At 48.0% G+C, this 15,659-nt stretch overlaps 1 protein-coding gene across 1 annotated transcript in view; it reads left to right on the top strand.

Moving 5' to 3' along the window:
* The window catches only part of greb1 (growth regulating estrogen receptor binding 1), a 50,462-nt gene extending 36,658 nt beyond the window's left edge, over positions 1 to 13,804 (top strand). Inside the window, exons 18-34 of the mRNA XM_042326287.1 lie at positions 909 to 1,263; positions 4,118 to 4,233; positions 4,317 to 4,525; positions 4,715 to 4,804; positions 4,928 to 5,111; positions 5,663 to 5,822; positions 5,906 to 6,008; positions 6,344 to 6,499; positions 6,845 to 6,981; positions 7,128 to 7,289; positions 7,725 to 7,929; positions 8,213 to 8,375; positions 8,535 to 8,771; positions 9,180 to 9,315; positions 9,749 to 9,949; positions 10,042 to 10,180; positions 13,404 to 13,804. Of these exons, the coding sequence (XP_042182221.1) occupies positions 909 to 1,263; positions 4,118 to 4,233; positions 4,317 to 4,525; positions 4,715 to 4,804; positions 4,928 to 5,111; positions 5,663 to 5,822; positions 5,906 to 6,008; positions 6,344 to 6,499; positions 6,845 to 6,981; positions 7,128 to 7,289; positions 7,725 to 7,929; positions 8,213 to 8,375; positions 8,535 to 8,771; positions 9,180 to 9,315; positions 9,749 to 9,949; positions 10,042 to 10,180; positions 13,404 to 13,567 (2,917 nt within the window). The 3' untranslated portion in view covers positions 13,568 to 13,804. The remainder of the gene's footprint in view (positions 1 to 908; positions 1,264 to 4,117; positions 4,234 to 4,316; positions 4,526 to 4,714; positions 4,805 to 4,927; positions 5,112 to 5,662; positions 5,823 to 5,905; positions 6,009 to 6,343; positions 6,500 to 6,844; positions 6,982 to 7,127; positions 7,290 to 7,724; positions 7,930 to 8,212; positions 8,376 to 8,534; positions 8,772 to 9,179; positions 9,316 to 9,748; positions 9,950 to 10,041; positions 10,181 to 13,403) is intronic.
* The last annotated feature ends 1,855 nt before the right edge of the window (positions 13,805 to 15,659 follow it).

A 15,659-nucleotide genomic window follows, 5' to 3' on the forward strand; every position in this document is an offset into this window, starting at 1 on the left:
TTAGCCCACTGCGGTAAAAAGGTTAAGAAACACAAGAAACGATAGCATTGAGTTGAATAGTAAAACAACAGTCTCGCTTTTTTGTTGTTGTTCCGTCTCCCCCTTGAGTATAGACAGTCGGCTGTATTTGAATGTGTCTTCTTGCTCCCTTCCACTTTCCCCACTGCATCCCATAGCCAGGTTCTGACAAGTCTCCCTCTATTCTACACACCGTACGGCTTGTTTCTCACCATTCAAAAAGTTAGGACCCATGTGACCGATGCTACATTATTTGCCTTTCTAGCGTACATTGGCGGGCCACATTTTACATGCATAAACGAATATCACAGGCCGTTCTAAAAGTAGGCCACTTGCGGACTGTACCGCTAACCATTTGTTTAGGCCAACATTTGTTCAGCCATTTTACCTAGCTAGCTAACACCCTGGTAACTTTACCAGTAGTGGCCTATACCCTATATTAAATCAATTAAATATTAATAACATTCCACCCATGAGGCCAAAGAGGACATTTCCATTTACTGCAGGAATCAAGCACTGGGACTCAGACTTCAGCCCAAGGGACTTGACCATTTATTTAACTAGGCAAGTCAGTTAAGAACAAATTTGTATTTACAATGACAGCCTACTGGGGGTTAACTGCCTTTTTCAGGAGCAGAACAACAGATTTTTAGCTTGTCAGCTCGGGATTCGATCCAGCAACCTTTCGGTTACTGGCCCAATGCGCTAACCACTAGGCTACCTGCCGCCCCATTGGTGACTCAGACTTGGTCTCGAGCACAGGGTACTTGGGACTCAACTCGGACTCAAGGTTTAGTGACTCGACTACATCACTGAGAGAATCACAGTTGATTTATCGAAATGACACAAGAATGTAGCAAATAACAAAATGTATCAATCCCCTGTCCCAGGTTCCCCAAGCTACACAGTGCAGTGATCCGGACCCAGGTTCTGGTCCAGCACTACTGTGTGGCTCTGATGGCCGTGTCAGGTCGGCCTGGCTCAGGGGGGCGGAGCATACATAAACACACCTCCGTCGAGACGCTGGAGATAGTCCAGAGTCTGCTCAGCTCCGCCCAGCGATGCCCCACCCACCACGGTCACATGGTGCTGCTACGGATCCCCTCATTGGCTCTGGCAGGGTGGGCTCACCAGCGGCTGGCGTGGGTCAGACAGAGACTGGGGCTGGGGGAGCGCTTTGAAATCATCCTGGGAAACCCCAGCCAAGCCCTCAGCGTAGGACAGAGCTTCACTGAGCGCATCAAGGTAGGGGATAAACAACTGGACAACTGGATGAAGAGTTCTGATTTAAGATCAGTTTTGCCGTTGGCTTTTAGATCACAATGAATAAGATTACATGGACAGGGACCTGATCCCGGATCAGGTCTCTAATCTGAGACACTTGATACATACAGATCCTGGTTAGCAAGATGACAGTTACTTGACAGGATTGTAAAACAATCTCAATATGGGGAAGGTTACAAATATTATAACATTATTTGTAAAAACTGTTAGGATGAAAATGATGTTGGATTGCTGGTGTTGGTATGGGTTACCATGATGGTGTGCTGTTAAGAACACAGGGGGAGGAGTACAGATTAAAAGGGCTAACCCGGTCAAATGGTTGAGGGAATATACAGTACCAGTCCAAAGTTTGGACACACCTACTCATTCCAGGGTTTTTCTTTATTTCTGCTTGAGAGAATGCCAAGAGTGTGCAAAGCTGTCATCAAGGCAAAGGGTGGCTACTTTGAAGAATCTCAAATATAACATATATTTTGATTTGTTTAACACTTTTTTTTTGGTTACTACATGATTCCATATGTGTTATTTCATAGATTTGATATCTTCACTATTATTCTACAAAGTCGAAAAATGTTTTAAAAAATTAAGAAAAACCCTTGAATGAACGTTTGACTGGTACTGTAGGTGGGATGGTAAGATGTTTTTTCTGTTCAATAAAACATCCAGGTAAACACCAAGGTAGAAGAGCTATACATTACATATCAAACATTTGAATAACTCTACACATTTCCCTAGTCATTCTTCCGGTCCATTAGGTAGCCACTGATTGTCTTCAGGTGAGTCCATTTGAAAGGGATCGTCACTAGGTACCACAGCCACAAAGTCATAATTATGTCTAAACCCGTTTCTAATATTTGATCTTCTTGAAATCTGATTTGAACCCTAAATCTTAAAGGGAAACTTCACAATTGTTCAACTTCATATTCATCATCTCCAGCACCACCCCAACATCAACATATGTGATAATGGCATGTTTCTATGTTTTGTGGTAAAAAATATAGGAAAATAAATGGAAAATAAGTGTTTCCAATGACATCATTGGTGTGCGTCGTGTGATTTTGACCAATTGTGAGTTGGCATTGCCTACTAATTGGTTGATGATGTCGTTGGAAACACTACACTGTCTTTTTTTCTACATAACAGAAATGTGCCATTTTCGCATACAGTGCCTTCCAGGAAGTATTCAGACCACGTTACTTTTTCCACATTTTGTTACGTTACAGCCTTATTCTAAATTTGATTAAATAGTTGTTTTTTTCCCCTCATCAATCTACACACAATACCCCAAAATGCCAAAGCAAAAACAGTTTAAAAAATATATAATTTTCAAACGTATACAAAATAAATACATTTAACATCACATTTACATAAATATTAAGACCCTTTACTAAGGACTTTGTTGAAGCACCTTTGGCAGCGATTACAGTATCGAGTCTTCTTGTGTATGACGCTACAAGTTTGGCACACCTGTATTTGAGGAGTTTCTCCCATTCTTCTCTGCAGAACCTCTCAAGCTCTGTCAGGTTGAATAGGGAGCAATGCTGCACGGCTATGATGTTGGGTTGGTGCTTGAGATGATGAATATGAAGTTGATTTTTTTTTTTTCATCTGACCACACTGCTAACCATATGCCTAACCATAACCTGAAATTAAAACCAAAAATCAAACATTTGTTTTCACAAACCTTTACAATATTTAGCCAATTCGAACTTTGTGGATGTGATAACTAGTGACAACCATTTAAAGGTTGAGTGGGTGTGGCAGAAGATCTGCCTCTGGAACAGGAAGTGGATGGGATTGGTTGGTGGGAAAGTAAGTCAATATGAGTGGCAGAATTTTCTACTGCCACCTTAAATATGCTGCATATTTTAATTACAGGAACTGATGTCCATTAAGTGTGCTACTGTAAGTGGTTGGGGGGCTGTAGGGGAAGGAAGATGCTCCCAGAGCCACCCATCAGCAGGTGGTGGAATAGCTTGGGTAACTGGTCGCATATGGAATATCACAGGAAGTTGCTCTGGTGGGGGGGCGGAGCAGAACACTGATGCGGTTTAATGGAAACTGGAATGGACTCGTGGGCACAATGGAAGCCAGGGTGCTCTTGGGGGCCAGGCTAGTCGCTTGGACTCGGACTGGTGCAGACCTGACAAAATGGGAATGTCTTAGGATCTGGGATTGCAGAAGGTACAATACCGGATCCTGGGAATAAGTGAGGTAGAATTTGGGACGGGGAACGTTTTGATAAGGGACTTGGAGAGGGACTGACATAAGTGGGGACTGGGTAGATGCAGGTTATATGGTTGTTGGTAGGCTAGAGATCTCTTGTTGTCCATACACTCGATTTTCCGCTTTATTGCCCTAATTTTCTCCCGGAAGGGGAACGCTCAGTCATCTGGTGATCTGTTCTCCATTTCCACCACGATAGCCTGATCGGGCTTGAAGGACCATGTAAAAACTGGTAGGCTGAAAAGACTATATTCGGGTGGATTGCTGGTGTTGGTATGGGCTACCGTGAATAATATAAGTGGGATGGTAACACCAAGGTTGAAGAGCTATACATTACATATCAAACATTCAAAAACTACACATTTCCCTAGTCATGCTTCCAGTCCGTTAGGTAGCCACTGATTGCCTTCAGGTGAGTCCATTTAAAGAGTGAGTGGGTGTGACAGAAGTCCTGCCTCTGCAACAGGAAGCGGATGGGACCACTGTTGGTGGGAATGTCAGTCAATGTGAATGGGCAGAATTTCCTATATTATTAGATCTGTATTGTTCTAGCACTTGGTTAAATTGTGTGTGTGTGTGTTGTGTCCAGGCATGGCTGAAGATCCAGGAGACAGACTGGGTTCCCCGTACCTACCTGGAGCTAGAGGCCCTCCCCTGTATCCTCATCCTCTCTGGGGCAGACCCCCTGGGAGAATCACTACCCAGGTACACACACATAGTACCTGTATATTTATCCTGATTGGTTGGTTGATTGGTTGATTGATGTATTTTCTCTCTCCTCCAACCAGATCACTGAAGTACTGTGACCTGCGTGTGATAAGCTCCTCCTACCTGCAGCGCACGTCATTGGAGGAGGAGCTGGGATTGGCTGCCTACCTGATGAGGGTGGAGTCCCAGGGGTCACAACCCCTCAGCCACGTCCCCGGTAGCGACCTATCAGAGAGCGACCGGGACAAACGCCGCAGTACCGACAACGAGGAGGAGGAGCGAGAGAGCGGTGAGCGATGGAGCGCCATCCACTGGCCAAATTCAATGAAATACAACACAATTCTAGCTATTCAATAAGACACTATACTTTCAATATGGGTGTTTATAACCTTAAACAACACATTTGACAGTTTATAACAGTAAACTCATCTCTGCATACATCCCTTACTCATTTCTTCCTCTCCTGTCTTCCCTCTAGCTCTGAAGTCGGAGCTCCCTGGTTTGGGTCATTTCCCTCCCCCCCCCCCTCACTCAGCCCCCCAGCCCCTCCGACCCTTCCCCGACAGCAGTGCTGCGGCCACTCTCCATCTCCACACCACCCCCTGACCCCCATCACTCCTCCACCTGTCCAAACCCGAACCCACCTAACCCCTCCGACACCCAGCGCTGGCCCTCCAAGTCAACCTCCTCTGACTCCTCCTCCCCCTTCCCCCTCCCCCTTCAGAGCTGCTCCTGGGCGCAGGGGGTGAGTCGCCCCCCCCCGTGCTGCTGCCCCGGGCGCTCTATGACATCATCACGGTGTGCGACGAGGGTGGACTGCCTCGCTGCACCTCCTTCCTGCCGCACCTGTCTGTAGACTGGGCCAGCTCCTTCAGGTAGGGACAAACATACACACATCTCACCTGTCTGTAGACTGGGCCAGCTCCTTCAGGTAGGGACAAACATACACACATCTCACCTGTCTGTAGACTGGGCCAGCTCCTTCAGGTAGGGACAAACATACACACATCTCACCTGTCTGTAGACTGGGCCAGCTCCTTCAGGTAGGGACAAACATACACACATCTCACCTGTCTGTAGACTGGGCCAGCTCCTTCAGGTAGGGACAAACATACACACATCTCACCTGTCTGTAGACTGGGCCAGCTCCTTCAGGTAGGGACAAACACACACACATCTCACCTGTCTGTAGACTGGGCCAGCTCCTTCAGTTAAGGACAAACACACACACATCTCACCTGTCTGTAGTCTGGGCCAGCTCCTTCAGGTAGGGACAAACACACACACATCTCACCTGTCTGTAGTCTGGGCCAGCTCCTTCAGGTAGGGACAAACACACACACCTCACCTGTCCGTAGTCTCCACACACACTGGTGAGTAAGATGATGCTGTATTTGAATGTTTCCTTTGCGTTCCTCTGTGTCAGACCTCTGCTGAGTAAGATGATGACGTGTACAGAACAGTCTCTGTATTACCGCCAGTGGACCATCCCAAGGCCTTGCCACATGGACAGCAGCAACCGCCCCGCAGAGGGACGCACGGACAACTTCCATCCCCGCAGACTGCTGCTCAGCGGGCCCCCACAGGTACACACACACACACATTCACACACACACTGGTGACAGACTCACACACACACACACTATTCTGACACCTGGAACCTGTTCAGGTGGGGAAGACAGGGGCGTACCTCCAGTTTCTGGGCATCCTGTCTCGTATGCTGATCAGACTGATGGAGGTGGACATCTATGACGAGGAAGAGATCAACACCAGTGAGTTACCTTGACAACACTCCCTGGCCTCAGCTCCATAACTACCACGGCCCTCCACTCTGCACCAGTCTTAATAATATGCATCACGTGTGTGTAGAACACTTTGAATGAATTACAGGACAGTACATAGCTTCCACGAAGAGGTTATTTTAAGTAGATATTTGCTGGTATAGACGTCTGTGTGTTGTATACACAACATGTGTAATGCATTATGAATTAATCCTATAGGTTTCCGTGCATTTAGGGATGTTTATTAAGGACCCATGAGCTGTTGTGACTGTATTATGAATATAAACACGTGTGTGTGTGTGTGTGTGTGTGTGTGTGTGGTATAGGTGACCAGCTGGAGGGTGTCCAGTACCACCCAGCCTGTGCTCCCTGGCCGATAATAGACACACTGAGGAGCATGCCCTTCGACTACACCATCCACAACCCCAAATATGAAGACATCAGCACTGTCTATTGCCCTGACTACTACCCCAACACTGACGGTAGGATAGGGGAGTGGGGCATTTCTCTCGGTTACCATTATGATTGTGAGGTTTACTAGATGACGTTTTTGTCTTGGACCTCCTGATCTCTTTCTCCACTATTTCCAGCTTGGCTGAGCTCTGTACACTCTTAGGAAGAAAAAAAAGGCTTATTCTACTGTCCGCATAGGAGAACCCTTTTATGTTCTAGATAGATGTTCTAGAACCATTCTGGGTTCTAGATACGTGCATTTTATTCTAAAAGTGTAGCTGTATGTACATGACTGTGGTTATCAGAGATGTTCCATGGTTCTAGACTGGCGTTTGCCAGGTTAACTAACCCCCAGCCCCTGCTCTGTCCCGCAGGAAACCCCAGACGTAAGGAGGACGTGTATCTGCGGAGGCGTACGGCCAGGATCAAACTGTCCAAATACGCAGCCTACAACACCTACCACCACTGTGAGCAGTGTCACCAGTACACAGGCTTCAACCCCGGATACCAGGTGAGCTGAGAACACACACACACTATTTATTCTTAGCTGCTCAGTTGGTCTCATTCTCATTGCTCAGTTGGTCAAACTCGATGTGTAATAATGTATTCTAGACCTGTAGCTAGATAATGTGTTCGACCGTATACTTTACCTGGTAGATGTATGAGTCGCTGCTGCATGGCTTCACCTTCTCCCATCTGCTGCTGGGGGAGGAGATCCAGCTCTACTTCATCATCCCCAAGTCTAAGCAACACCACTTCAGCTTCAGCCAACCAGGAGGCCAGCTGGAGAGCATGAGACTGCCCCTCACCTCCGATTGGGTAACCTAACTAAGGCCCTTTGCCCCTACTACTAACCATAGTACCCATTCTCTACCCTTCTTCCTCAAGGGCGCACTTCTTCACTCCCATTTATGGGTGTAAGAAATGTGGTACAAACGTCCTTACAGCAATCCGGTGCCTTTCAATCTGCTAGGGGGGGATGAGCAAGTGCACAAGTCAAGGAGGAGAGTAGAGAGTCATACCACAGCCATACTCTAACATTTACATGAACCCCTGCAGAATGCACTGGCTAATTCCACCACCCAGGTTCCTGTTTGCCTCATCTGCCAACCGTTCTTTGTTTCTCTATGCCTTCACCATCTGAAACCTCCTCTATATACGGACCTACAAAGTGTAGAGGCCCTAAGATCATCCAATCTTTGCAGAACCCACTCAGACATTTATATACCGCTGCATGTTCCCCCCCCCCATCAGAACCCAGACTGCATCAAGAGCCCCATCTTCACCCCGACAACGGGTCGTCATGAGCACGGCCTGTTTAACCTGTACCACGCCATGGACGGGGCGGCCCACCTCCACATCCTGGTCGTCAAGGAGTACGAGATGGCTGTCTATAAGAAGTACTGGCCCAACCACATCATGCTGGTGCTGCCCACTGTCTTCAATGGAGCCGGCATCGGTACGCTAACTACCGCCAATCTCTTTCCCATTCACTCACTACCTCTCTCTCTCTCCCTCTCACTTTGTCTATCTCTCACCCTCTCCCCCGTTGTGGAGTGGTGAGTGAGTGAGTGAGTGAGTGAGTGAGTGAGTGAGTGAGTGAGTGAGTGAGTGAGTGAGTGAGTGAGTGAGTGGAGAGAATACACACAACAGACAAGACTATCTAACAAGATGAGACGCACAAACACAGAAAAATAACAGCAGTGTTTCCCGATGTCTCCCTCTCTGGCCCCTCCCCCAAGGTGCTGCCCACTTCCTGATCAAGGAGCTGTCTTATCACAACCTGGGGCTGGAGCGCAGGCACAGGCTGGAGGGAGGAGGGCTGCCGGCCGACGTCTGGCCCTTCATCATAGTCTCTGATGACTCCTGCGTCATGTGGAACGCCGTGGACCTGGACTCACACAGGCATACACACACACACACACTCACTCAAACAGACACACACTCACACATACAAGGAACAAGTTTCAGCTACACACACACATAAACACATTTTTTTGTTTATATTGATGTTTTGAAAGTATTGTCATCACGGACCTCTGTAATGATCTCTCTCCCCTCCAGTGCCTCAGGGCCTGTAGAGAGGAACGTGTCTCTGAAGCAGGTGCTGCAGCACATGGAGGCGTGTCCCGACCTCACCCAGTACGGCCTCTGTGGGATCAGGAAGTGGGGCAGTCGCTCCCCGAGTCAGGGGAAGGGGGGAGGAGCTCGTCACGAGGAACCGTTTTCCAGAGGACACCTCCACGACTTCCTGCTTCTCAATGTGGACCTGACCCAGGACGTCCAATACAACGAGAACAGGCGAGATAGTAGAATAGAGTCAAATATTATCACATTTTAGTAGACGCTCTTATCCAGATTAAGTGCCATGCTAACGGGTACAATGGCAGATTTTTCACCTCGTCAGCTCAGGGATTCGAACCAGAAACATTTTAGTTACTGGCCCAACACTCTTAAACGCTAGGCTACCTGCTGCCGAATATGAAAGAATGGAATACAACTAGAATGGATGAGAAAGGACAGCCACTTTACTTTACATAAGTAATTGTTATGGTAAGAGGCTGCTAGGTTGAAGTGGTTTCTATGTGAAACATCACATCTCTGGTGAAAAAAACTTCACTGAGCCATCTCTCTTCCTCTTTCTCACTCTTCTTTTTATCTTCCTTTTCTCACGCTCCGCTCTCTTCCTCTTCCTCTGCTCCACCTCAGGTTCATGTGTGATGATGTGGACTTCACCCTGCGAGCCCACAGTGCTGGTCTGCTCATCTGTCGTTTCAACAACTTCAGTGTGATGAAGAAACAGATCGCTATCGGAGGATACCGTACCTTCATCATCAAGACCAAGGTTACAGGCTTACACACACTCACATACACAAAACCACACGCACAAATACAATAAAATACGCAGACGTACACAAAACCACACACATACACACATCACCACCTTCATCATCGTGTCACTCGACTTAAGATCAAATGTAGTGTTCCGATGAGATCGATTCATATCCCTCTCTAATGTAATATCTCAGTTCTGGGGCTCGATTCAATCCGTATTGCTGAAGTTCCGCGTTATAACGGGATTGACATTTTTAGGTCATTTCTGATTGAGCCGGTGGCGTGTACCGTGAATCCAGTCTCCGCCAATTCTGGAACATTACCTTGAAATGTATATCGTGCCGTAAGGCGGAACTTCAGCAATATGTATTGAATCCAGTCGCTAATTTTGTCTAATGTTCATGCGTTGACCATTGCAATGTTGATGTAATGTGTGGTTTTAGATAACCGACGTCCCCACCTCCATCCAGCCGTCACAGTATATCTGTGCCCCGGACAGCAAGCATCCATTCCTGGCCACGCCTGCACAACTACTGCTAGAGAAATACCTGCAACACACCAGCCAACGGCTGTTCCCCCTCAGCGCACGCAACTACACACACCCCATTCTGTCTGTAGACTGCTACCTCAACCTGGGGCCTGAGGTACACACACACACACACACACACACAAATACATATGTGATTGTTTTGATATCAGATTACTCAACGGTGCGTCTTTTTCCCCCTCCCTCTAGGTGACGGTGTGTTTTGTGAGTTCCAGACCTCACTCCATCAACATCAGTACTGCAGAGCTGCTGTTCAGCGGCCTGTTGCTCTGCTTCTGTGATTCCTTCGTCACACCAGGCTTTCTTAAGAAGTTTCACTTCCTCAAAGGTACACGCACAAAGACCCATGCAGGCACACACCACATGTTATCACGTTTCTGGAAAGACCCAGATGCAGACAGTGTCGAAGTAACACAAGTTTATTACTAGAACAGGGGGCAGGCAAAACGAGAGGTCAAGGGCAGGCAGAGGTCAGTAATCCAGATCAGAGTCCAAAAGGAACGGCAGGCAGTCTCAGGGTCAGGCAGAGGTCAGTAATCCAGATCAGAGTCCAAAAGGAACGGCAGGCAGGGTCAGGGCAGGCAGAGGTCAGTAATCCAGTGTGGTGGAAACAGGAGACAAAGGGCTGTGAGACATGGGTTTGAATATATATATATATATATGAGGACACGCGGCAACAGAAGACGAACAGCAAAGGGGATAATGACCTTGGAGATGGGGAAAGGGCCTATAAACCGGGGGGGAGATTGTGGGACTCCACCTGGAGGGGCAGATACCGGGTGGACAGCCATAACTTCTGTCCGAGACGATACTCGGAGATGTAGCCATGGGGCTATAGCAGCGTGACAGCGCATCCGGCTTGATGTTCTTGGATCCTGGTCGGTAGGAGAGGGAGAAGTTGAACCGGGGGAAGAGCAAGGCCCACCTAGCTTGCCTGGAATTGAGACACTTGGCGGTGTAGAGATATTCCAGGTTCTTGTGGTCGGTCCACACAATGAACGGATGTTCCGCCCACTCCTCCAACGCCATCTTCAACGCGAGAAGCTCACGATTCACCACATCGTAGTTCCTCTCCATGGCGTTGATGCGATGGGAGAAGGAGGAGCAGGGATGTAACTTGAGGTCCAGAGCAGAACGCTGGGACAGGACTGCCCCCACTCCGACATCCAAAGCATCGGCCTCCACCACAAACTGGCGAGACGGGTCAGAATGAACCAAGATAGGAGCTGTGGTGAAATGGTGTTTGAGATCCCGGAACGCCAGGTCAACAGCTGGGGACCACGTGAAAGGAACCTTGGGAGAGGTGAGTGCTGACAGGGGGGAAGCCAGGGTGTTGTAACCCCGGATAAAGCGGCGATAAAAGTTGCAGAATCCCAGGAAACATTGTAGCTGCACCCTGGACGTAGGCTGTAGCCAATCCACCACCGCTCTCACCTTCCCGGGATCCATCTGTACACTACCTACAGCAATGATGTAACCCAGGAAGGGGATGGTGGAGTGATGGAATTCGCACATCTCCGCTTTCACAAAAAGCTGGTTCTCCAGGAGGTGTTGGAGAACCTGTAGGACGTGGAGCACGTGTTCTTGGGCGGAGTGACCGCGTTGAAGGCGGTCTTCCACTTGTCCCCTTCCCGTATCCTCACCAGATTGTAGGCATTCTGTAGGTCCAGATTGGAGAACACGTTGGCCCCCTGGAGCGGCTGGAAGGCCGAGGAGATGAGTGGTAGTGGGTAGCGGTTCTTCACCGTGATTCCGCTGAGGCCCCGGTAGTCAATGAACGGGCGCAGGGTTTTGCCCATTTTCTCCACAAAGAAGAACCCTGCGCCGGCAGGGGAGGCACAAGGATGGATGAACCCTGCCTTTAGGGAGTTCTCAATGTAGGTCTCCATGGCCTTGGTCTCTGGACCCGATAGAGAGTACAGTTGTCCCTGGGGTGGAGTGGTGCCTGGAAGAAGGTCAATCCTGCAGTCATAGGGTCGGTGCGGCGGAAGGGAAGTGGCCCGGGCCTTACTGAAAACCTCCCAGAGGTCCTGGAACTCCGCGAGAAAGGCGGGGAGGTCCGGGGCAACTTCCGAGCCCCCAGGAAGACGTCCTGGGGCAGGCTACGCTGACTTCAGCCAATGGGTGTGGCAGAACTGGCTCCAGCCCATAGTGGCACCAGCAGTCAAGTCTATGATGGGATTGTGACGCTGGAGCCAAGAGAATCCCAATACCACGGGTACCTGAGGAGACTTAATCAGCATAAATTGGATTGCCTCGCTGTAGCCCCTCTCACAATATCATGGGAGTGGTTTTGTGAGTGACCCGGCCTATAGAGCGCCCGTCCAGTGCTCTAACATCAATGGGAATGGAAAGGGGCTGAGTGGGGATGCCCAGCTCGGACACCAAGGGTAGCATCCAAAAAAACTCATTGGCCCCAGAGTCGGAGTACCCAGAGAGATTTATACTTGTTACCCCACAGCAGGATGGCATGGAAAGGGGTGCGAGTCATGGGAGAGGAAAAGTTCTCCACAAGGCCCACCAGAGTACTCGCCCCTTGATGAGCATGTTTTTTTAATGGGCAGGTAGCTACGAAATGTCCCGTAGTTCCACAATATAGACAGCTCTGGGTGTGGAGTCGGCGTAAGTGTTAATCTAGTCCTGCCCAGGTGCCTGGATTCCAAAGGAGGCGAGTCGGCAGCCCTCTGTGATTCCCGAGAGAACTCATGTGACGTCGGGTTCACTCAGACTTCGGGGATCTCCGATGTTCTTTGGAGGCGAGGTGGCGACAGGGCACAGATTTCCTCTCTCTCCTACATTCTCGAATCCACCCATCGATCCGGATGGTCAAGGCTATGAGGGAATCAAGGTCCATGGGTAGCTCCCGGGCTGCAAGCTCATCTTTGACCACCTCCGATAGTCTGTGAACATGCCAACATGCGAAAAGCCATTGCGTTGCTCCAACACCGCCGTAGCCCAGGCTAGTGCCCTCCCAGACATCAGCGTTATGATGTAGCCCTATCCTCGAGCGGTCTGAGGGGAACGAAGAAGGCTGCAGCTCGAATGAGGGAGCACTAGGGGAGAAAAGCCCGGCAGGTTCCAGAATCTCCAGCATAAGGCTCCGGAGGTGGTAAGCAGGTTTCTCGGGACACTGGGGTAGGCTGGGAGATTATGGGTGTGACCTGCTGTCCAGTGGGCAATCCGCAGAATTGCTCCAGCAAAGTCTCGAACGTCTGGTCATGGCGTTCTGCCAGGGTATGGTGGTACAGGACGGCAGGCAGGCTCAGGATCAGGGCAGGCAGAATGGTCAAAACCGGGAAGACTAGAAAACAGGAACTTTAGAAAAGACAGGAGCAAGGGGAAAAAACGCTGGTAGACTTGACGAACAAAACAAACTGTCAATAGACAAACAAAGAACACAGGTATAAATACACAGGGGATAATGAGGGGAGGTGGGAGACACCTGGTGGGGGGTGGAGACTAGCACAGGTGAAACAGATCAGGGTGTGACACATACACACACACACAAAAGCCATCACATCCTCATAGGTATTCTCTCTTCCCTCGTCCAGGGGCGATTCTGTGTGTGATATGTGCTGACCGCAGCTCTCTGAGACAGACGGTGGTGAGGCTGGAGCTAGAGGACGAGTGGAGGTTCCGGCTGAGTGACGAGTTCCAGACAGCCAATGCTAAAGAGGACCGCCCCCTCTTCTTCCTCACAGGGAAACACATATGAACTGCCGTACCCCTCACCGTGAGCCCTGCAGTGGGGTCAAAACAGAAAGCCAAAAACTGTCTGTATTCTTCTGGTGGATCAAGCCAATAACCCATAGACAGTAGTTGGTAGTGAATATAGCTACAGTTGAAGTCAGAAGTTTACATACACTTAAGTTGGAGTCATTAAAAATTGTTTTTCAACCACTCCACAAATTTCATGTTAACAAACTATAGTTTTGGCAAGTTGGTGAGGACATCTACTTTGTGCATGACACAAGTAATTTTTCCAACAATTGTTTACAGACAAATTATTCCAATTCCAGTGGGTCAGATGTTTACATACACTAAGTCGACTGTGCCTTTAAACAGCTTGGAAAATTGGAGGTGAATTGGAGGTGTACCTGTGGATGTATTTCAAGGCCTACCTTCAAACTCAGTGCCTCTTTGCTTGACATCATGGGAAAATAAACAAATAAATCAGCCAAGGCCTCAGAAAAACAATTTGTAGACCTCCACAAGTCTGGTTCATCCTTGGGAGGAATTTCCAAACGCCTGAAGGTACCACGTTCATTTGTACAAACAATAGTACACAAGTATAAACACCATGGAACCACGTAGCCGTCATTACCGCTCAGGAAGGAGACGTGTTCTGTCTCATAGAGATGTACGCACTTTGGTTCAAAAAGTGCAAATCAATCCTAGAACAACACCAAAGAACCTTGTGAAGATGCTGGAGAAAACAAAAGTATCTATATCCACAGTAAAACAAGTCCTATATCGACATAACCTGAAAGGCCGCTCAGCAAGGAAGAAGCCACTGCTCCAAAGCCACCATAAAAAAGCCAGCCAATGGTTTGCAACTGCACATGGGGACAAAGATTATACTTTTTGGAGAAATGTCCACTGGTATGATGAAACAAAAACAGAACTGTTTGGCCATAATGACCATTGTTATGTTTGGAGGGAAAAGGGGTAGGCTTGCAAGCCGAAGAACACCATCCCAACCGTGAAGCACGGGGGTGGCAGCATCATGTTGTGGGGGTGCTTTGCTGCAGGAGGGACTGGTGCACTTCACAGAATACATGGCATCATGAGGCAGGACAGTTATGTGGATATATTGAAGCAACATCTCAAGACATCAGTTGGGAAGTTAAAGCTTGGTCACAAATGGGTCTTCCAAATGGACAATTACCCCAAGTATACTTCCAAAGTTGTGGCAAAATGTCTTAAGGACAACAAAGTCAAGGTATTGGAGTGGCCATCACAAAGCCCTGACCTCAATCCTGTAGACAATTTGTGGGCAGAGCTGAAAAAGCGTGTGGGAGCAAGGAGGCCTACAAACCTGACTCAGTTACACCAGCTCTATCAGGAGGGATGGGACAAAATTCACCAAACTTATTGTGGGAAGTTTGTGGAAGGCTACCCGAAACGTTTGACTTAAAGGCAATGCTACCAAATACTAATTGAGTGTATGTAAACTTCTGACCCACGGAATGTGATGAAAGAAATTAAAGCTGAAATAAATCATTCTCTCCTATAATTCTGACATTTCACTTTCTTAAAATAAAGTGGTGATCCTAACTGACCTGAGTCAGGGAATTTTTACTAGGATTAAATGTCAGGAATTGTGTTGAGTTTAAATGTATTTGGCTAAGGTGTATGTAAACTTCCGACTTCAACTGTATCAGTCTGGGGCTGGTATGGCTCTGTTCACTGTAGTATTAATTTAGTATCAATGACAATTTACTACCATACTCCTATTAACCCTCCACCTCTCTGTTGTGATGTGTTAAAAAGTAATCATTCCGCAGTGTCTGCCACCGTTCATATTGTAGTTTATGATATTTTTGGGGAGTGTATTTTGTACAAATATTATTTTTTGTAGACGTTTGTTTTTTTGCCTGGGCTTTTGTGACGAACTATTTTGCAAATATTTGGACTGCTTTGTGTCATGTAAAAAGTACCTATGTCATGTTTTCTTTGATGTCTTCATAACAATGTTCGTTACCAAAGCGTTATGTGTATGTGGTTGTGTTTTCTGGCGCTCAGTGTTTGCAGCCTTCTGATGATCACTATGTTGAGAAACTTGAATCCATATTTTATGTACTGAA

The sequence above is a fragment of the Oncorhynchus tshawytscha genome, linkage group LG08 (assembly GCF_018296145.1).
Source record: "Oncorhynchus tshawytscha isolate Ot180627B linkage group LG08, Otsh_v2.0, whole genome shotgun sequence".
Classification (NCBI taxonomy): domain Eukaryota; kingdom Metazoa; phylum Chordata; class Actinopteri; order Salmoniformes; family Salmonidae; genus Oncorhynchus; species Oncorhynchus tshawytscha.